A 22474-nucleotide genomic window follows, 5' to 3' on the forward strand; every position below is an offset into this window, starting at 1 on the left:
ACGATGGAGATATTAGGGCATTCAGAGTGTAACTTTTTCCCACCTTCACTAGAGACCTAAACTTCTATGATACATTGCAATAATTTTACCACCAGTTTCCTTTCAGATGCACTAAAAAATTAGCTACGACCATTGACAACACGAAGAATACATTCTGACTTCCGTATTTTAAAACAATTGTACATTACTCTGCTAGGTGGTAAGTCGTTAAACCCCACCATCAAACTAAAAGCATAAAGAAAACCACTGCTAAGCGCTTCCGCTCTTGTGACTTTCTTAAGCACAGGCGCGGAGGCACGCTAGCGTCATGACGTCGTTCGGCGTGCAGACGTCGGCGGGCAGCGCAGGGACTTTGTTGTTTCCTAGGCTTGCGAAAGTCTGGTAGAAATCTGTTCTCAGGACCCTAGCCGCGGTATCTTGGAAAAACCGAACCCAGCTGACGATGGCGCCTCTGTGTCTCGGGACCCCATCCTGACTTTGTTGCCACGGGGGAGGATGTGGCCTCCTGCGCGTCCGAGCTGGTGGCGCGGACACGCGCTGGTGGCTTGGGTTACCCGGGCTGCCAGTCCGGGGCTGCCAAGGCCTCCCCACGGGCGAACTCTCAGGGCTGCTGGCGAGTCCTGGGGTCTGAGCAGGCACTACAGTTCTGCAGAGCGCAAGGTGACTGACGCTTAATTTCTCACTAACCACGTATTAAAAATTGGAAGGGGGCTTCTTACGAATTTGGAGGTTTGAAGGGCTCCTTAAAACTACCAATGAAAGCAGGTAGCGATTCTGTAAAGGAGGCGGAGCTGAGAGCACGCGCGCCGCAGGAGTTTCTGAATTCTCCACTGCTCACCAGTGTGACCTTGGACAAGTCACTCTTCTGGGTGGTTTCATGGGTGATGTTAGTAACTAATTCATTGTTTATGCGAGGCACTGGGCTGAACGGTTTGCATGTATTACTTTAATACTCCTAAAATCCTACTGAAGAAGCTGCTAGTGTACCCTTCATTTTCTTGAAATTTATTAGCCATGTGACCTGGGCAAGCGACTTGACCTTTATGTAAATGTTTCTGAAAGTGTTAGATGATACACTAACAAAACATTGAAAGCCATTTGCACGTTGGAAGGCATAGAACTCATTAGTTGAATTCCTAGAATATAAGAAGTGCTGGGTATGCCATAACTCCTGTTGTGTTTTACATCAGCCAACACAAACTGGTGTAATGCTGACTCTTCTTGTGGTTGGAGTAGGTGGGGGTCAGCAACTCTAAAAACTACCCTATCTGATAACTATGAAGATATAATTTAGAAGAAAAGTGAAGTAATTGATTGCAAGTTCTGAGTTAACTTGAAAAAATAAGACTACATAAAAGTAGTTTTGACCGTTTCTAAAATGTGGAATTTAAAACTGTATTACAATTGAATCATCTTAAATATGGTGCAGTCCTTTATAGCTCTTCAGTTGTATGGTGGGGAAAAAGGAAACTTACAGGGCAAACAAATCAGGTTTAGTTGTTTGCTAGTATTTCTTCCAGATATAATTGCACCTTTACTGTCTGCCTTATAAAACAGGAAACTTAAAGCTTAGGAGAATGTTTTTCACTGTAATTTCATGAGATATTTTTTTTGCCGGTTATAAAATGACAATTTATTGGAAAAATACAATGTTTAGAGTACAAAAAAATCTGACATATTTTACTTGAATACCAATACCTAACAGTTTATAATGAATCCCAGTAAAAGTTGAAGATGTATGCAACTAAAAATCAAGTTATATTTTTAAATATTTTTGAATTTTGTTATTAAATAAGAGCTTTTTATTTTTGCAGGTGGGATCGTTTTCCCTCTTCAGAGAAGTTGCTGAGTAACAAAGTAGTATCTGAATTAAACTTTGAAGACTCAGTAGCACAGATTTTTAAGTAGACTTAACTGGTGATTAAATGTGTGATGCCGGCACAGGATTTCCATTTTTTTTTTCCAGCTTTTCTGTAGCTTTTTTGGCTCTAGGGGTTTTGTTAGACTCTGTATTCTAAGGAGGCTCATGAGTTCTAGGTATTGTGTTCTCCTTTCAAGAAAATTCTGTTCTTCATTGACCCTTTTAGTGGTAGAAATATTATAAAGAACTTTTGTTTAACTGCCCAGTGACCTTTGATGGTGAAACTAACATATTCAGTAAGGCATATTATGATTCATTGCTTAGGAGTTTAGCCATATGTGACTTTATTGTCAGAGTAATAATATAAACAATAAAGATGCTACAAATGAAGTGTTTTGAAGAAAGCTAAAATAATAGTCTTTGAATTAGTATACTTATTTCACTTGTGTGAAATTTACAATCATAAGTATAATATGTCTCCTTTCTAGGAAAAAGTTGACATGTCTAGATTCCCTGTTGAAAATATTAGAAATTTCAGTATCATTGCACATGTGGATCATGGAAAAAGTACTTTAGCTGACAGACTCCTGGAATTAACAGGTATTTTCATTTTGTATTATACACTTGATTGATAGCAATGAATAATTGATAGTTACTTTTACCATGCTTTTTAAATTTGTTTTTTATATGCAGTATTGTTTCTTTTTATTTTTTCTTTTTTAGATTTTTAAAATTTTCTTTTTAGACAGAGGGGGAAGAAGGAAGAAAGAGAGAGAAAAACCCATCAATGTGTGGTTACCTCTCTCACACCCTCTACTGGGGACCTGGCCCACAACCCAGGCATGTGCCCTGACTGGGAATAGAACTGGAGACCCTGTCTGTGGTTCGCAGGCTGGCACTCAATCCACTGAGACACAACAGCCCAAGGCGTTTCTTTTTAAAAGCCCATATAAATATGTGTTTCTATTTATAGGGACAATTGATAAAACAAAGAATAATAAGCAAGTTCTTGATAAATTACAAGTCGAACGAGAAAGAGGAATCACTGTTAAAGCACAGACAGCATCTCTCTTTTATAATCATGAAGGAAAGCAGTACCTTTTAAATCTCATTGATACACCCGTAAGTTTAATATTAATTTTGTCTCCATTGTTAAAAGACAGCCTTGTACTAATAATGTAAACATATCCTTGTTTAGTTTTTGAAATGAACATTAAACACCTAAGTTTGTGTTTTGTTTTCTCATTGTTCTTTGGTTAATGTAAATTGTTTTACAAGCATGGGCTAAACAGAAGAAACCTACTAACATTTTTTAAATTATTATTATTTTTATTGTAGTTCATGTATAGTTGTCTCCATTTTCCTGCCACCACTGTCCCCCACCCCACCCACACCCACACCTACCTCCCACCTTTAATCCTATCCCTGTCCCTTTGGCTTTGTCCATGGGTCCTTTACATGTGTTCCTTGATGACTCTTCCCTTCTTTCCCATTATCCACTTCCCCTCTCCCTCCTGGTTACTATCCATTTGTTCTTTATTTCAGTGTCTCTGGTTATATTTTGCTTGCTTGTTTGTTTTGTTGATTAGGTTCCACTTATAGGTGAGATCATATGGCAGGGGTGTCAGACTCATTTTCACTGTGGGCCACATCAGCCTTGCAGTTGCCTTTCAAAGGGCCGAATGTAATTCTAGGACTGTGTAAATGTAACTCCTCCTTAACAGTTAAGTGAGAGCTCGGTGCTGCCACCTGGTAGAAGCAAGATGCCAGGCAGGATAAAACAAGGTGGAGGGCAGGATTCAGCCCACAGGCCTTGGGTTTGCCACCTGTGTCATATGGTATTTGTCTTTTACCAAGTGGAATCAATAGATTTGCCATAATGCTCCCTCCCCCAAAAAATTGTAGCTAACATTTAGAGGTATCAATATATTTTTGTTTCTTAGGGCCATGTTGATTTTAGTTATGAAGTATCCAGGTCCCTCTCTGCTTGCCAGGGTGTTTTACTTGTGGTTGATGCGAATGAGGTACGTACTTTTAATTTTATATGATGTGACGTACTGTTTGGTTGTTTCAAGATGTTTTCCTTAAAATGTGTTTTGCAAATAGAATTTTTGTGTTTAAAAAAATAAGGTTTATTGCATTGCTTAACCAAAATCATAAGTTTTGGTCCTGTTAATATAAAGTTTTATTACACTAAAAACTTTTTGTGAAGCAGACTAATTCATCTTTTAAAATTTTTAAGCTGATCAGAGGAATTGTTTAATTATATGTATTTTTTTAGTCCTTACCCAAGGATATGTTTATTGATTTTAGAGAGAGAGAGAAACATTGATTGGTTGCCTCCCATATGTGCCCTGAGGATTGAACCCCCAACTTTTTGGTGTACAGGACGATGCGCCAACCAACTGAGCCATCCAGCCAGGGCTGTTCAGTTGTGTTTTTTGTTGAAGTATGTCATACGTATATCCTACCAAAAACACTCTCAATTTTTAACAATTTTTAATCTGAGTTTTCTATATAAATTTTTAGCAAAACTGGAAAATAACTGTTTTTGAGGCCATTTTGGGTGGTTTTAAGGTAATAATAAGAGAAGTGTTAGATTTAAAGAAACATGCCAATAATATTACCATCTTCTTTTATGTTATAAACAATCCACAGAAACCTATTTAGGAGATAACCATATAAGAGCTATGACATGCTATTTAAAATAAGCTTTTGCTATATTCAGTTTCTCACAAACTCTTCATTCAAACTCCAGAGATTTTTTTTTGTTGTTGTTGTGTTAAACCTTCCCTGATTCTGTCAGGAAAGTCAGCCTCTACCTTATATACATAGTGCTGGGCTTCATAAACTGCATCCCATGGCTTTGCCCTGTAGGAGGCTTTGATGACCTTGAGGGTCCGTGTCACCTTTGTGCTTTTAAAGCCTAACACGGTTCCCTCCAATAAATGCTCCCTGACATGAAAGAAATTTCACAGAGAATGATCTGTGCATGGCAGTATAGTTACCACAGTTTGCCTTACTCCTCTGCTTTTGTTGGTGTGTAGAATGGTCTTGAATTGTAAGATCTGTGCCAAATGGTAGAATAAGCATCTTAGTATCCCATGTCTTGATTTTCCAGGGTATTCAAGCCCAGACTGTGGCAAACTTCTTTCTTGCCTTTGAAGCACAGCTCTCAGTAATTCCAGTTATAAACAAGGTAATTATAATGAGACAACAATATTATTTATTAATTGGGCTTTCTAAAATTCGTGTTTGAATATCAAGAGTACTTTTTCTTTACATGAGGGACTTCACTATTTATTAAATATATTATTTCTTTGAATTGCAAGTGATGGAATTGTAACTCATACTCCTACAGATTTGCATGTAGTTGAGAAAATAGTTACATGGAGAGATGGAGGGCTGTTCTGTAGGAAAGGATGCATGTAGGACGGCTGAAATAGATCTGTTACACTAAACTGTATGTATAGGAAAAGGAAAGGAGCTTGGGATCTACATGTTATATATGAAATATAAGGCCTGTCCAGAGGTGTCCAGTCATATGAAAAACAGAGAAATTTATTGAAGATGCAAGATACAAGAAACATTGTACATATGACATGACGACTCAGTCCCTTTCAAAGTAGGCACCTTGGAACCTCACATAGTTCTCCCAGTTGCCATCAGCTGCCCTACTGTATTTTCATGAATCTCATTGATGATCTGAAATCTTTTCTGCTTCAAAGGTGATTTTAATTTTGGGAAAAGACAGAAGGTGCAGGGTGCCACACCTGGGCTGCAGTGGGGCTGAGTCACCTGGGTGACTTGATGTTTCACCAAAAAACTGCACAAGACATGATGCATGAGTGGGCATGTTGTTGTGATGAAGCTGCCAATCACCAGTTGCCCATAGTAGTGGCCTTCTGAATCTTCTGAATATTTTCTGTGGAGGAATGTTCAAGCTTAACACAAAATGTGATGCAGATTCATTGTTCTACTCACTTAGTCATTTTAAATGTGACTGCCACACAGTTCACATGCTCTTGTGTCTACCACCCCCACTGACTAGTACACTGAAGTCGTCATTGTTCACATATGTGCATTCTATTCCACTTTCCTTGGCTGCCAGGTTACATCAATGTTGGCCAAACCATTCTTGTTATATTAACAATGGCTGGACTTATTCTGGACAGATATCATAGAACAGTTAAAGTACAAAGCTGAGTACTGTGAAAAGGCTTAACTTTTATTTATTTTTTTAAAAGATTTTATTTACTTATTTTTAGAGAGGGAAGGGAGGGAGAAAGAGAGAGAGAGAAACAATGTGCGGTTGCTGGGGACCATGGCCTGCAACCCAGGCATGTGCCCTGATTGGGAATCGAACCTGCGATGCTTTGGTTCGCAGCCCGAGTTCAATCCACTGAACTATGCCAGCCAGGAACTTTTATTTTTTAAAATAATAAATTAAGGAAATTTAAAAATCTGTACTGCATTTAGTATATTTTTTGAGATTGGAGTTAAGTTTAAAAGAAGCAAGGTTGACCCGTAGGTAAGACAGTTTGTTGTAAGTCTCATCTGACTTACGACATCTGTTTACGTGGTGTTAACTGAGGAGTCGTCCTGGAACTCTGCTCTGCCCTGAGCGGCTGACTGCCTGAATTGTTCACATAGTCTGTTTGTCAGGTGCCCTGTTTATTAAAATTTTATTTCTTATCCCTACATTATTTTAATACTTTTGAAAGAAAAATTATAGAGGGGCCGATTATGCTTTCAGCTGCCTCCAAATACTATGATTTAATGAGTAGTACACTTTATTTTTATTAAATTAAGACAATGAATTCCTTTTGTTTTTTTAAAGATAGATCTGAAGAATGCTGATCCTGAAAGGGTTGAAAAGCAAATTGAAAAGGTGTTTGATATTCCAAGTGATGAATGTATTAAGGTAAAATACCTTTTTTTCCCCTAAGACTTCTTGAAAATCTCAGGTAATTGGTCTAAGTGAAATTTCAGAGTACTCTATTTGATAACCCAACATTATGTAGTGTTTTTATAGTTTTACAAAATTGTTTTTATTACTATTTCATTTGATCCTCACCAAAAATTCTTATTACATGGTTAGGGCAGATAGAAATTATTCTTGTTATACAGTTGAAAGAACGAGCTCAAAGATTTTATCACTTTTTAAGGTTACAGATCTAGTTAGCTAGTGTGCCAGGACTAAAGTGCAGGTCTTCTACAACACACTGCAATACTATTTGTGGTATGCCATTTTGACTCTATGGAAATGCTTTCTGTGAAGAGCTGGTTCAAACTAACTTCAAGCATTTGTATGTATTTTTGGAATTGACAAACAAAAGTTTTTTTTAATAAAAGAGCTAGCTAGAGTAAAAATCTTAGAAAACAGTAGATTTTATTTATGTCAAAGTTAATACTATTTTGAATTTGAATTGTTGAATTGACCCTTCTAGTGCTGTTTTGGGTGCAAATCATGCTTTGTTACATGCATGTGTAGTAAGTATGTCAATGCTCAGTGCAATATTATAATGTTCAGCTCTCACTTTCGATCTTGTTTAAATTTTCCAAAAGCAAATTTCAGGTGATACAATTCTTGTTTGCTTAAAACAGTGGATGATTACATACCACTTGGTAATGACTGAAAAAAACAACCTTTTTTTCTTGAATACACACACACACACACGCACACAGAATTCAATGGTTTTTTAATATGAAGTCAAACTATTATGAAGCAGGGCTGAAATTTTGGTTTCATAACTTGGATTATTATATTAAAGTTTAATGAACTATTCTAATTTTAATACATCTTTACAAAATTTATTCAGATACGTGCTTGGTATGTGCCAGCTAGGGCACAGCGATGAAAAGGGCAGACAAGATCCCATCTCATTGCGTTTATATTCTACTTGGGAAGCAGCCATTAAATAAGTAAATAAAGTAGTAAACGTACTAATTATTGAACGAGACTGATGTTGTCAAGGAAGGTCATTCAACAGCTTATATTGTTTCAGGTGGAACACCACAGTTAATGATGGAAAAAAGATATTACGCAGAGTAACTCTGTAGGGAAGTCCTCTCTGGTGAACTAAGACCTGGAGCAGTTAAGACTTGTGACAGTTGCATTCTAGGAGGAGGAAAGAGTAAGTGGAAAGGCTTGACATGTTTGGCAAGGGTTGACATATTTATGGAATAAAAAGGAGGCAGTTTAGATGAGATGGCTTTGTAGTAGTAGATGGAAATCAAGTCATGCTGGGACTCTGGCTTCATACAGCGTTTTAAAATCATTCTGAGATAGTGAAAGGATTTTAAAGCAAGAGAGGAAATAAACTGATCATTCAGGTTGCCTTGCAGAGAATGGATTGGAAAAGAGTAAGGAGAGATAAGGGCAATCAGCTTGCAGTAATAGCCCAGGTACAAAATGGTGGTGGGTAAGTATGTGATTGATGGTGATGTTGAAGTGGGCAAATTTGATGTATGTTATGTAGATATAATAGATTTGCTTGTGGGTTATATGTAAGGCAGTGAAATAAAAGGACAAATCAGGGGGCTTTGGGTTTGAGTACCTAACCCAATATTCATATTAAAATGGAGAAGACCTGTGGAGAAACAGATATAGGGAAAAATAAAAAGCTCTCTATTGGACATAGGTTTGAAATGTCTGTTACACATCCAAGTAGAGATAGTTGTATAAATCTACAATTCAGACCTTCATAGAGAAGCCTGGTCAGAGAGCTGTTTAGGAGTCATTAGCATGTATGTGCTATTGAGGCCGTGGAAGTGGATGCAGTTTCCTAGCGGGAGAGTGCAGGTAGAGACGTCCCAGGAGTCAGACTACATTACTACCAATTTTTACAGAGTTGTGAGTAAGAACACGAGAAGGATTAGAGAGAGTATGATTCAGAATAGAAGTGTGGAAGGATTGAGTTTTCAGGAAAGGGGGAATAATTCCCTGATTGTTAACAAGAGAGAAGGCAGAGGGTGCAAATGGATTTGTGTATTTGAATACGTTTTTGATATTTTCTGTTTTCTTAAATGAAATGAGAGAGAACGCTGTCAAAAGAGAAAGGGGAAAGTGTATAGGGTAAAGGAAGATGGGGTGCATTACCTTCCTGAGTGTGGTAATGTGAATTTACTAGGGGGTGCATCCTCGGATCGCTAGGAAGTATTAACTACCTAGTGAGATCTGTGGTCATGAATTTGCAGAAACTAGCCAGACCAGTTACTTGATTTTTGTCCAGTTGTGTTAAGCGGGTCTGGCTATAAGCATAGAACAGGCATATAATTGGACACAGTCACGGCTGAAGGTTTACTATCTGCTTATCATAGAGAATAGAAAGTGGTTGAACAATTATAAATAGTGGACCTTGGAGTCTCAGCTGGAAAAGAGGGAGTGGAGAACTAATGGATAGTTTTAAAAAGTCATCCATTCAGTGGCTTAGAGGTTGTGATCTTAAAGGATTGTTCAAACAAGGTACTAGAAACTAGAGCAGTGGTTTTCATTAGGGATTAGTTTTGTTCACCAGCAAACCTGTGTTTGCTAATGTCTGGAGACATTTTTTTGTTGTCACAGTGAGGGGTAGGTGCGACTGGCATCCTGTGGATAGGTGAGATCCCACAGATGCTGGTGAATGCCCTACACAGAATATGCCCCCAAACAATTATTCAGCCCAGAGTACGTTTGCTGCTGAGTTGGAAAACTGATCTAGAGGGAGTTTGAAGGGTAAGAGGTGGTGTTCTGGGATTGGGTTTTGAAATCAAAATTTCAGAGACAGTGCAGTCACTGGTGATGGCAAAGGTCAGGCATGCACATGTGTTTGGAGTCTTGGCTTTTTCAGTGTAAGAACACCAGTGATAATACGCCTTCAGTATCACCTGTATGCCATCCACACATACTGTTTATTCTGTCCACACAGCCACCTCGCGATCTAGGCAAAATTTGAATAATCACTTTATTTATCAGATGCAGAACTTGAAGCTCAAAGAGATACATATGGGTCAAAGTCCTACATTCCATGCAAAGTCATGATTGGTGCCTTGGGTTTTTGAGTTCTTAGTCCACTATTCTTACAGCTCCATAATCAGAAGTAATTCCACGCAAGCACAATGGAGTCCCCTAGCTGTACTGTGGGAACGTTTGTCAATATATACTATGTGCTTATTACTTTTATGATATTCTTTAAACAAATTGACAACTGTTAGAATTCTTTATTTATTCTGCTCATAAAGCTCCATTACCAGGATAGAAGAAAGGCAGAATTTTAAGTTTAAATGTTTGTCTTTTTACACATATATTTTTAGATTTCTGCTAAAATTGGAACAAATGTTGAAAGCATTCTTCAGGCAGTCATTGAAAGAATACCCCCGTAAGTTTTTTGCTGTTTTTCTACTGTTTATCTTTAAGAGTATAAAGACCATCAGTGTGGTCTATTTTTTAGTTTAGTAGATATGGAAAATATACTATCGTAGTCAAAGAAAATAAATTTTTAAATTTATTTATAGTACTATAGAAAGCAAATACAGTACAGAAAAATAAGAGAAAATTGATAGGAATCTTGTAACAATGCAATAGGAGAAGAATACAGTGACAGTTATTGTTCTTTGCTTTAATGGTGAACAAATATATTTCATCTGTTTTATAAATGACTTTAATATAGTCATTAAAGCTCGAGTTTGAATGAAAACATGAAAATAGATATTATACCTTATTTTATGGAAAGATCTTTTTATTTTGGCTATCACTTTTTAACCTTTCTGAGGGACTAGAATAAATTAAGCATAGTATTTGAGTTAAAATAGGCATTTTATTGTTAAGGTTTTAATTTACTGTGTGTGTATTTACTTATTTTTGATAGTCCTAACGCACATCGCAAAAATCCCCTGAGAGCCCTGGTGTTCGACTCCACCTTTGACCAGTATAGGGGTGTGGTAGCCAATGTAGCATTATTTGATGGAGTGGTTTCCAAAGGAGATAAAATTGTATCTGCACATACTCAAAAGGCATATGAAGTTAATGAAGTAGGAGTTCTGAATCCTAATGAGCAGCCAGCTCATAAACTGTAAGTATTCCACAGTAGTGATGAAAATGCACTTGTATGTTTCCATCCTTTCTCAGCTTGGTATACTTAGAATGACCCTACTATGGAGACTCAGAAGTGAAAAACAAAAACAAACACTTGATTTTTTTAATGCAACTACCTAGTGAATAATCTTTTGAAAGGAATGTAATGTGCAAAGGATAGTAGAAATTTTATGTATTTTTATGCCTTTCATCTAGTCATAACTAATTTTGTGATCCAGCGCAGATAGGATTCTATATTGATGTATTTGATGAAACAGGGAAAAATAGTTCCCTCATCCATATCCATATTCATACTGAGCATCATTTTGACATTTAATTTTTTATAATTAGATTTTTCAATATACAAGTAGTAAAGAAAATGTAATAATGCTTTCCACTGGTGTGGAATTCATGGCAGAACTTTGATTAACTAGAATTCCCTCATGTGGGGTTAGCAAGTTAGTATGCACTGGAAAAACTGAATTCTGAGCTCACTTGTAAATATTTGAATGCCACTCCACCAGTACCCTGGATACTGACGAGGTAAACTACCTTGGACACATGGTTGGGGCTTTCTGTGGTCATTGTCTTTCTATGCGTAAGAATTAAGATACTGAACAAGGTGAACTATATGGGTCACACTTGACAGTTTAGTGTGCATGTCTACACCTAGCACATTTTGCTCATTACACTTCTCACTTGAGGGTTATAAAGTAGTTTATCTTAATTATACGCAAACATTTCTAAAGTCTGTCCATATTCTGCCATATATAACACACTCACCACTACTTTAGTGTGTTGATATGTAGGAAATTTGCTTAAAAAATAAAAACTGAGCTAAAACTCTGGAATCTTATGGTTTGCTCTTTTTCTACGAAAGGCACATGAAATAGATGTCCACTTTGTTGAGAATTCATTTATTTCTGCTTGTTTTTTAAAAGAATATTTGTAATGCAATACATAAATAGTGGTTTACACTACAAGAAGTATCTTTATGTTTCTACATTTACTACTTTCACTGTGTTTATATTATATTTAGTTGATATTTAATACACAAAGGTGGGCAGAGTCATGAAGAAGGCCTTAGGCTCATTGTCGGTGGTGGATTTTAAGGCATGGTATGTGCTTTTGCTGGTTATCCTGAGTTGAGAATTGATAAGCAGCACTTAGTTTCACTTCCATGAAGTTTTATTTGGAAGGCGATCACTTCCAGGAAAGATAGAGCTTATTGTGAGTCTGCGCTTGAAACATTGAAGCAGTAAATATTTCCATATAATAATTTTATTTAGATATGCAGGACAGGTGGGCTATCTGATTGCTGGGATGAAAGATGTCACTGAAGCACAAATAGGAGATACATTATATTTACATAAACAACCAGTGGAGCCCTTGCCTGGGTTTAAATCAGCGAAACCAATGGTATTTGCAGGTGAGGAGCTCACGTATTCAAAGGATGAGGGTCGATTTTTTTCTGTCATTTGAAATAAAAATTACCAGGAATACTCATCTTAAATAACAGCTAATTCCAGGATACTATGTTTTTTTTGTATGTGTGTATACTATTTACGTATTAGCTAATTTCATATGTAGAGTAAAACTTAATATGGGGAATAACTTCCTAGTTTCTTTTAGGAAATGACTGTCTGATACATGGGAGAGCATAGTACTATGGATTTCCTATTTGTTTCCTTAGACAGTAGGTCATTGTATTTAAAATATTTTTCTGATTTATTACTGCATACTTTCCCCTGAGCTGGACTTTCTTTACTATTGTACTAGTGTAGACATGGCAGAGAATAGTGTCACCTCACATATCTGTGACTTCACATACTGTGTGGAATTACAGACGTTTGGGAGAGGAAGACCCGATTGAAGGTCACCAAGTTACTGTGTGCTGGGTGTCCATTCAGACCTTGTTTCCTCCTCCATTGTCTCTCACTGGGAATTTTTAACTTTGTTTATCCCTACAGTGAGGCAAAGTCAGCATGTTGATTTTGAGGATTTGGGAGGTGAGGGCTTGAGGTGTCAGATGAGAGAGAATCTGATGAATCATTTCTGCATAGTTTTTGTCAGTGAATTGAAAAAGGCAAAATTATCTTTGATTTTGATGGATAATGTCATAGAGAATTAAGAATTCAGTGTAGTTTCCATTTCTACTCCTTTTATTAACTGTTAATAGAGTCTCATTTGTGGTTGTGGAGTGCGATCCATTTTTTTTCTTGAAATGAAAACAATGTATTTTCCTAGCTGTAATTCCCATGGTGCTTTTGTTTTCTTTATATTTTTGCAAAATCATAAAAAGACCACTTGCAGTGTGAATCCAGTTGTAAATTCATTAAGGCTATGAGACTTGCAAGACACTTTCAAGTCAGTGTAACTTAATATTCATAGTTTCTGACAAACTAGTATTGTAGTGAGTCAATATAAAAAAACTTTTCACATGTGAAAATTAGAAATTATTATATCCTTAGGAATGTATCCTGTGGATCAGTCTGAATATAATAACCTGAAGAGTGCTATAGAGAAACTGACCTTGAACGACTCCAGCGTGACAGTTCACCGGGATAGCAGCCTGGCTCTGGGTGCTGGCTGGAGGTAACATTCGGTTACGTTGTGCAGTTCCGTGTTTATTGGAAAGTGAAGTTTAGATGGTGTGTTACTCTTGAACATTTCTGAAGATAAGTTTCCTACCAGTGTGTAAAGTGAAATAAAATAATATCTTCCTATTTCACACTGTGGATTCATATTCTCTAGGCAAGTTTTATAGCAATTTTAAATGGAATCCAATGCAACATTGGAATCTTAATGAAATTATGCTAGCACTTAATTATGATGTGAATTGCGTGAATGACTTTCGATTCCACTCCTTCCCCACAAAGTAATGATATAGAGCCCATGGGAGGTAAATATTTTGGAATTTGACTTTTTCTCCCCAGATTGGGATTTCTTGGACTTTTGCATATGGAAGTTTTCAACCAGCGACTAGAGCAAGAATATAATGCTTCAGTCATTTTGACAACCCCTACTGTTCCATATAAAGCTGTTCTTTCATCATCCAAATTGATAAAGGTACTGTTGTGAGTCAGGATACAAGGAAGAACCAAATGTGTGCATGTGTGTGCAGAATGCCAGAGCCATTTGGTACATCATTAGCTGACTGCATATTAAAACTACATACTTCCTGATTCATAGCAATAGAAATTGAAATACCTTATGATTAGTGATGGAGAAACTATGTGACAAATAATTTGTCAGCATTTTACTTGATAAAATATCCATATTATCAATACTAGTCTGTTACTGAATTAGTAATGAAAATACTATTCTAAATCCAGTGCAAAGATAATGAATATACATTTTGGTCGTAAGTAATTTATCTTATTAAAGAGAATGAAGTGTTCATTCCTCCCTGGCTGCAGGAAACATTAGATTTCAAGTTAATGACAGGGATGACACTGTAATCCAGCTCAGCAATACGTTTATTTTAAAGAAATAATAACTTTGGTTTCTGTAAGTATTTTCCAACAAAATTAACTTAGGAAACTGATTATAATCCCTTATAAAGGAGAGATTAAAATATATTATTAACATCCTGTTTTTCTATATGATACATGAAACATGTTTAGTGAATATATATCACCAGAATATATTGCTTATTAAATAATACAGTTGGAGGGTTTTTAAACCTAAAGCATGTTAAGATAATTGAACTTTTAGGGATTCTGTTGTTTTTATTAGTTCTAACAACTTCAATAACAAAATAAGGTTTAACATATACTTTAAATTAAAACATGGTAATTATTTATTAAGACTTCTTTTTAACTGTTGGTGATATTTCTTATTTTTAGGAATACAGAGAAAAGGAAATTACAATCATCAATCCTGCAGAGTTCCCTGATAAATCAAAAGTATCAGAATATTTGGAGCCAGTTGTTTTGGGCACTATTATAACACCAGATGAATATACTGGAAAAATAATGATGCTTTGCCAGGTAAATGTAATATAACTTAATATAAGAGTTACATTTTCATCCTCTCAAACAGTTTTGAAAGATTTCTTAGAATTTGTAACAAATTTTCTTAAAGACCTGTATCTCTGTACACATATACATATATAAGAGATATCTACCTATATATAAATATACTCTAAAAAGTATTTTGATTTCATATAAGAAAAAATGGAGCCAGAGATTTGATCAACTTTGTAAATTCACTGAATATTTTACCCTAAAGGAAAGAAATTTAACACTTATTTATCCTGAGTAGATAAAATTATAATTTCTTTTACACTTTTTGAGTATTTGATATAGAATATAGTTTGAAATGTAATAGTGATACTTGATACACCTTTAATTGGAAGGTATTTTCTAGTTTGCTTTAGTTCTCACCATATTGTAATGCATGATTTATTCCAAATACTGGATAAAATGATAGTCCTCAAAAATACCTATTTGAAATACTCTGACATACGTTGGGAAGAACTCTTAAATGACTAATGGACTTGAATTTCAATTCTGTTATCATAAACCAGATTATAACTTCGATTAGTCACTTAATTTTGCTGAACCTAAGTTTGTTTATTTGTTAAACAAGAAATTAAGAACTTTCACTTCATCTGTATTTACATTTGACTTATTGTTAAATGAAATACTTCATAATGTAAAAAGGTAAAATTGTTAAATACAAAGGATTAAAGCCTTTAGTGTATACTGTAACTGAAATACAAAGTCGTTCTCCCTGTGTTATAAATATTGCTTGCAAGTTTTTACTACACAATTAAGGACATATTTCTTCATTTTTATCCACTCCTTATTAACATTTGTAAGGTAATACTTAAGTTGGTAATTGACATCTGACTATATTAATTTCAAATCATCATTTGAATAGGTGATCATTAAACACATTTTATTCTGCTGTTTTTAGGCTCGAAGAGCAGTTCAGAAGAATATGGTATTTATTGATCAAAATAGAGTTATGCTTAAATATCTCTTGCCTTTGAATGAAATTGTGGTGGATTTTTATGATTCTTTGAAGTCCCTGTCTTCTGGATATGCTAGGTAAATATTTAATGGGCAGTTCAGATACTCGAACAGTTTTGTTTTTTTTTTTAAATATTGACCAGCGAAGTATCTAATCTCTTCTTTGTATTTTGCATAGTACTTACCATGTTATACTTAATGATGTTTGGTGAAGAGAGAAATAATTTTTAGCAACACTTTAGGCAGTAATCTGGTTTTAGAGAGTATTACTGTATCACCTTGGAACCTTCATGGTTTGGAAATGAAACATATTTGTAGCTCTAGGTACCAGCTTCTTTTAAAATTATAACAGTAAGGATACATATGTTCTTGTTTCTAATTGGAAAGACATGTAAGCATAATTAGAATTTTATTAGACTTTGGTTTATAAGTTAAACCTGTGTTTTGATTAGCATTGTAAACTAACTATTTTATTAATGGCTGACACTAAATGCTTATATTTGCTCGGTTAGGCTCTTTGCTAAATACTGTGTTATGCGCTAGGTCCTGTGTAAGTGCTTTACATGCGTTACCTTAGTTCATCTTCAAAAACGCCCTGTAAAGGTTCAGACCGAAGAACCATATCTGAAATCCATAAGTCTCATTCATTAATGGCTGTTCGTCATTGCCATAGCATTTATTTAACTGAAAATAGAAAACTGAACAGAAACCCAGCTTATGAATTTGAGAATGACCCATTAGAATATATTATTTCTAGCCAGCCAGCTATGGGGAGGGAACATTGGGAAGAAAGTGACTTTTGCCTTCAATTACCCATTTTTCTAGACTAGCTTTCCAGTATCTTTTCCTTCCCCTTTAGAGCATGTTCCCTGCCTTTGCCCCTCATCTCACAAATGTAAAGATGGTGAAGTTTATTCCTTACTGTGATCATTTAGATCCATTCTTCTGAAATGTATATGTAACATTTTGAAGGAAAGTTAAATCTTTTGGGGGAGGTATGGCAGTCTACAAAAAAAGAAGCTATTTTGAAAAGAAAAATATATAATATTTTGGGAAGTATAATGTTTATCTTTTGGTTGGACATTTTTCCTTGTTAGTTTTGATTATGAAGATGCAGGCTACCAAACTGCAGAACTTGTGAAAATGGATATTCTGCTGAATGGAAATATTGTAGAGGAGCTAATAACTATTGTACACAAGTAAGTGAATAGAAACAGCATGGGATGTGAAAGTAACCCCTTCTGACATATTTTTATTCAGTTATTAATTGCTCTATTTTCCAGCTATATTTTGAAAACTTAAAGGTAATTAAATTTTACTAGTACTAGTTTTTTTTCCATTCTTTGTCCATGCTTCTTTTTCAAAATTATTAAAAGATAAAAGGAGAATAGTTATGATAGTCAAAAAGAATAATGGCATGGGAAGAAGTATTTCCCTTACCAAGTATGATAAAATAAAGTGTTTTTTTTTTTTAACTTAATGATCAGTTTAGAATTGAGAATAAAAAGATTTTTATCTTCACAAAAATTTATAATAATGAAAAATGAAATATACCCTAGATGTTCAAGAAATAGTGGCTAGTGGATTGGTTAAAATAACTTATGGAGCACTCATATAATTTGTTTTAAGCCATTAAGACTATATTGTGGATTATTATTTAATGACATAAAAGTGCTTATTAAATAAAATGGTACAATAAACTATAGTCCAAACTGTAAAAAAAATATATGTATGTAGAAAAATAACTAGAAGGATATGTTTAACATAACCATTCTAAAATGTTTATCAGTGGTTTTGTATGGGTGAGGGAAAGGCATCAAGAATGCTTTGTATTCCCTAATGTATATTTTTCTATATTTTTGTACTAGATCATGTTATTTTTGCAGCCAGAAAAGTTGTTTATTCAACAAGTGATGTTTATGATACATGAGATCTGTTTGAATATCCTTAAGGAATCACCTTTACATTGATTATGCACATGGTCTAGAAAGTTACTTAAAATTCTTATTTAGTATCAGTAAATACTTGAATTTTCTCTGATTCAGAGACAAAGCACATACTATTGGCAAAACCATATGTGAACGTCTGAAGGATTCTCTTCCTAGGCAGCTGTTTGAGATAGCAATTCAAGCTGCTATCGGAAGTAAAATCATTGCAAGAGAAACGTGAGTTGAAATCCCTTACATTTTCTGGTTTTTAGAAATGATATACCTAGAAAATGAAATATTGAAAAATTTAACATTGACCAAAGCCAGTGATTTTTCAATCAGTGTGCCGTCTAGTGTGAATGAATCAAAATTATACCTATTTTTCTTGTCAGATCAGCAAAAAATGTATTTTTTGGTGTGCTGCAGAATTTTAGTAATTAGCGTATGTGTGCCATGAGATGAAAAAGGTTGAAAATTGCTAGTGTAAGCTTTATTACTACTTGTAGAAACATTAATCTGTGTCTTAATTACATTAATTTAAGTGATGACTGTTACTTTTAATTACGTATTTTCAGACTATAAGACATACCCCTGCCCCCCCATTTGGGAGGAATAATGGTTGTTAATGCTGCTGTTGAGTTCTGTTTATGTTTACATTGGCGAATTATTACGTTATTTATGTTATTAAATATTTTACCACATTTTTTGCTGCAAATTTTTTTCCTATTTTCCTCTAGAACCTAGGTGTGTCTTATGGTCTGAAAATATGGTACTTATATGACACTTTTGGGTAATATTACTTATACTTATTAGTAGAATGTGTATGAGTTTGAGAAATTGCTTTATTTCTACTCACTTTACCAAATGACTATTGAATTTCCTAGGTAAGAAATTTCTGTAAAGTTTTTATGGTTTTATCCCTTCGGGTAGATGATAAGCTAATAGGAACTGAAACTGAAAAGGTTTTACAGACATTCCTCAAAAAGACAAAAATCAAGATACAATTTTTACTTGAAACACTCCTCAGAGCTAGTCAGGTTGTGATCAGAAAGGTGAGAGAGGAAGCTAATTTCATGTTAAGTTTTTGCCTTCTAGAACACAGACTTCACGAGTGACACAGGAGACATGGGGGCAGGGGCGGGTTGTGGTGCACACGGCGCACAACTCAGGGCGCTGAAGGAGCTGCTCTGCTGCTCACGGCAAGTGCGGGAGGTATCCTGGAGCAGCTCCTCTTTTTTGCTGGATGGTCTATCATTTTTATATAATCTTGGAATAAATTTTATGCCAACATTTGCAGTGAGTTCAATTTTCCAACACCATTTTGCTTTAGAGGCAGTCGTTTTATGTTCCTGAGCACCTGGACATGAGGCAGAGGGAAGCTGATAAACTGGGAACCTCCTGGAAGGTGCAATTTAGAATAGTCAGCAAACATTAAGTATGCTGGGGTAGACAATAAAGAAAAATTAGATTTTTATATCTTTTGGAATACATAAAAATGGAGCTATTTTCAAATTTCTCATCCTCCAAAATTCTCAGCAACATTATAGGAATAAAACTAGATTTAGTTTATAAGTGCTTGGATGGATATATTAAAATTTAGTTTACCCTCAAGTGGGTTTATGAAACTAATACATTTTATATCCCTAATCATTCTTGTCCCACATTCAGTGGAGTTTTGAAAGTAGTAGTTACACTTTTAGGCTGAGCCAGCATCAACCTGATACAGTTCTTGTAATCGAGGTCATACCATGCTTGAATTTGGCCTCAGCTTTACCCACAAGCTTGACCTTTTTTATTCTTAGTAAAATATATGTTGGTACTCATGCTGAATTCTTTTTCTATTTTATTCCAAATACATAAAATATAAGTGTATTCGAGCTACCTAATGATTTGCTTTTGGCAGTTTTGCATAGGTCTGACACTATCATTTGAATCTTTAATAAAGGTGAGACTTTGAAAATAAATTTTTAAACAGTATAATGAAGTTATGCACTGCTAACAAAGTTTTCTCTTTTACAGTGTGAAAGCCTATAGGAAAAATGTTTTGGCAAAATGTGTACGTATTTACCTGATAGATAATAGATCTACTTTATGAGTTTAAAATTAAAGATGTATAAATATATTGGTTTCCATTGTTCATTTTTATAATACCTTTTATTTCATCTCCAAGTTTTCTTTTTAAATTGGTAAATTTCAGCTTGACTATAATAGCATATTCATTTTGATATTCATTTTGAAAAAAATTTTCTTAAATTTTTTTCATCTTATTTATAAAAATGTTCTTATATGGAATACGAAGTACAGAGTCTAGCAGAAGTAGACCTGCTTGGGTGTGGTTGTCAGGGTAACAATATGAGTGCAATAATTTGTAGTTGTAATGTGAACATTTCACCTAAAAAAGGTGTGTTTGAGCGTGGTATCGTTATGTCACAGAATTACCTGCTTATGATTTTGTAAAAGATTTTGTAATAAAAAGGCATTATTTGTGCCAGACTTTGTATTTTAGAACCATTACGAATAGGTAACACATTTGTTGATCTAATTTGTAAGGAAAGATTTTGAAGACAATGACTAAACAGAGAAAAGAATATGGGATTGAAACCCACCTCTCTTGCCTTGGTTTGCCAAGTGTGTTGTCTCATCTATTAAAAAAAAATGTCCCTAGCTCAGTTTTTATGGGGATCAAATGATGCTATTTCTAAATCCTTTGCATAGTGACTGACACAATTACACCTATGCAAGTTTCTGTGTGAGACTACAGCTATATAATCCAAAATTTGGAGTCTTGAATATGTAAGGAGATTGATAATTCTTCTTTGATATGCATAATGTATGCTATTGCATTTCCTTGTGGATCTTTATCTCCATCCAAAAACAAAGCCTTTATCATTCTTGAAGGCAGTAAAAATAGGATCTGCCAGGAAGAGGAATGGAGAGGTATATTTGCAGATGTCTTCCTCATGATTCATGAGTGGTAATTGTAAGGTGGTTCTTTGTAATGATGTCATTGTGTAATTGTAAGATTGTTTTTCTATGGAGTGATTGCACTTCCAATTTTTAAAATATTTTTCAGTATGGTGGTGATATTACCCGAAAAATGAAGCTTTTGAAGAGGCAAGCAGAAGGAAAGAAAAAACTGAGGAAAGTTGGCAATGTTGAAGTTCCAAAAGATGCTTTTATAAAAGTTCTGAAGGCACCCTCTGATAAATAATATGAAAATAAAAAGATTTTTTATGAATTAAAAATGATGTATCTTTTAGTTTTTCTTAGGTAAATCTATAATATGTTGATACAGAATGAACATTATAAAATGTGCTTGTTACTTTCAGCATTTTCAGATACAAATAACCTATTGGGTTTTCTTTGAAAGGCAGTAGTGAGTGGATAAGAGTTTGTACTCTGAAGCCATGTTTCCGGGCTTCAAATTTCTGTTCCACCACTTACTAGCAAGGTAAATTATCTCTCTTAGTCTGTTTATTCCTTAGTAAAATCATGTTTTCCTATTGCTTACCTCCATGAGTTGCTGAATGAGATAATATGGTTAAAAGACTCAGAAGAGTGCATGACACATAGTAAGTGCTCAGTGAACCTCAAGTATTTTGTATGCCTGCAATGCTTTGAATTTGGATACATTCTCTTTAACCTCTGTGAGTTTCACTGGTAGTAATAATGATACAAAACAGTAGTTTTCAAATTTTTAGCATAAGCTTAAGTTCTCTTCCTTGGCCATGCTCTCAGATGATTTTCATGATTTAAAGTTGTAAGCCTTCTAAGTGTGTTCCCCAGAGGACCATATGTTTCTAAGAAATTTGCAAACATTAAAATTACAAACTAGGACATGAATGTTAGAATGGCCCCTGTTTATGGTGATAGCAACTGTGTTGCGCTCTCTATGCCTTCCCTCCCTTAAGCTACGCAGTAGTCAAGGTGCAGGTGCTGCCACAGTCCCATTTCATGGGGGAAGAAACTCGGAGTTGGTACTGTCCAACACGTTTCTGACAGAGCTGGGGTTCAAGCTGGCTTCTTTCTCCAAACCCCAATTCCTAGCTACCATGCTTTATTGCCTCTTGTGAAAATACCTTCAGTGGTTTCTCAGTCTTTTCTTCACTGCAGCTTAGCTCCTAACTTAAGGAGTGTGGCCAGAAAGCCATTTACTGAGGAGGTGGAGTACAGGGACCTAAACTGCAATCCTCACATCAAGGGCAGTGATGCAAGAAGACTGTGTCTCAGCAAACACATTTAAAGCACAGTAATAACTGGTGAGCCGTGCACCCAAACCAGCATCTTCAGCTTTTTCATTATTGTTACTTAACCTTCTAAGGTAGTTAGGGTAGTTTTCAGTAACCAATACTTGATTACCAGGTGTGACTGGAAGATGATACTGATTGACTAGTCATTTAAAAAACATTTATAACACTTAAGGCTATCACAGCTTCATTATCTGGAATTCAAGTGGTATATATATTTTTTACCCTAACAGTTTTATTTTTATTTAACTTTTTATTTCTTTGCTATTTAAGTATTTTAAGGAACTTAACTTTAAATACTTTTCAGTCACAAGTGCAGTTAATTAAGCAGGTATGTAAGTAATGCTTCTACTAGATGGGCTTATAACATACAAAACATACAGAGAAAAAGGGAGGGTTTTTAC

General features: G+C 35.1%; 1 protein-coding gene across 2 annotated transcripts; it reads left to right on the forward strand.

Annotated features, from left to right (window-relative positions):
* Positions 1-336: 336 nt before the first annotated feature.
* GUF1 (GTP binding elongation factor GUF1) lies at positions 337-21068 on the forward strand. Of its 2 annotated transcripts, XM_045834663.1 has the most exons (17): positions 337-660; positions 2350-2461; positions 2835-2983; positions 3805-3885; positions 4983-5060; positions 6702-6785; positions 10157-10221; positions 10711-10914; positions 12206-12345; positions 13388-13511; positions 13853-13985; positions 14765-14908; positions 15840-15973; positions 16993-17094; positions 17941-18060; positions 19843-19879; positions 20897-21068. In XM_045834663.1, exons 1-17 carry the CDS (start codon positions 496-498, stop codon positions 21032-21034), a joined length of 2010 nt encoding a protein of 669 aa, XP_045690619.1. In that variant the 5' UTR covers positions 337-495; the 3' UTR covers positions 21035-21068. The 2 variants fall into 2 exon arrangements, with proteins under 2 accessions (XP_045690619.1, XP_045690620.1); XM_045834664.1 differs by lacking the exon at positions 16993-17094.
* The last annotated feature ends 1406 nt before the right edge of the window (positions 21069-22474 follow it).

Source organism: Phyllostomus hastatus, unplaced genomic scaffold (genome assembly GCF_019186645.2).
Source record: "Phyllostomus hastatus isolate PE091 unplaced genomic scaffold, TTU_PhHast_1.1 phas_contig_196, whole genome shotgun sequence".
Lineage (NCBI taxonomy): Eukaryota > Metazoa > Chordata > Mammalia > Chiroptera > Phyllostomidae > Phyllostomus > Phyllostomus hastatus.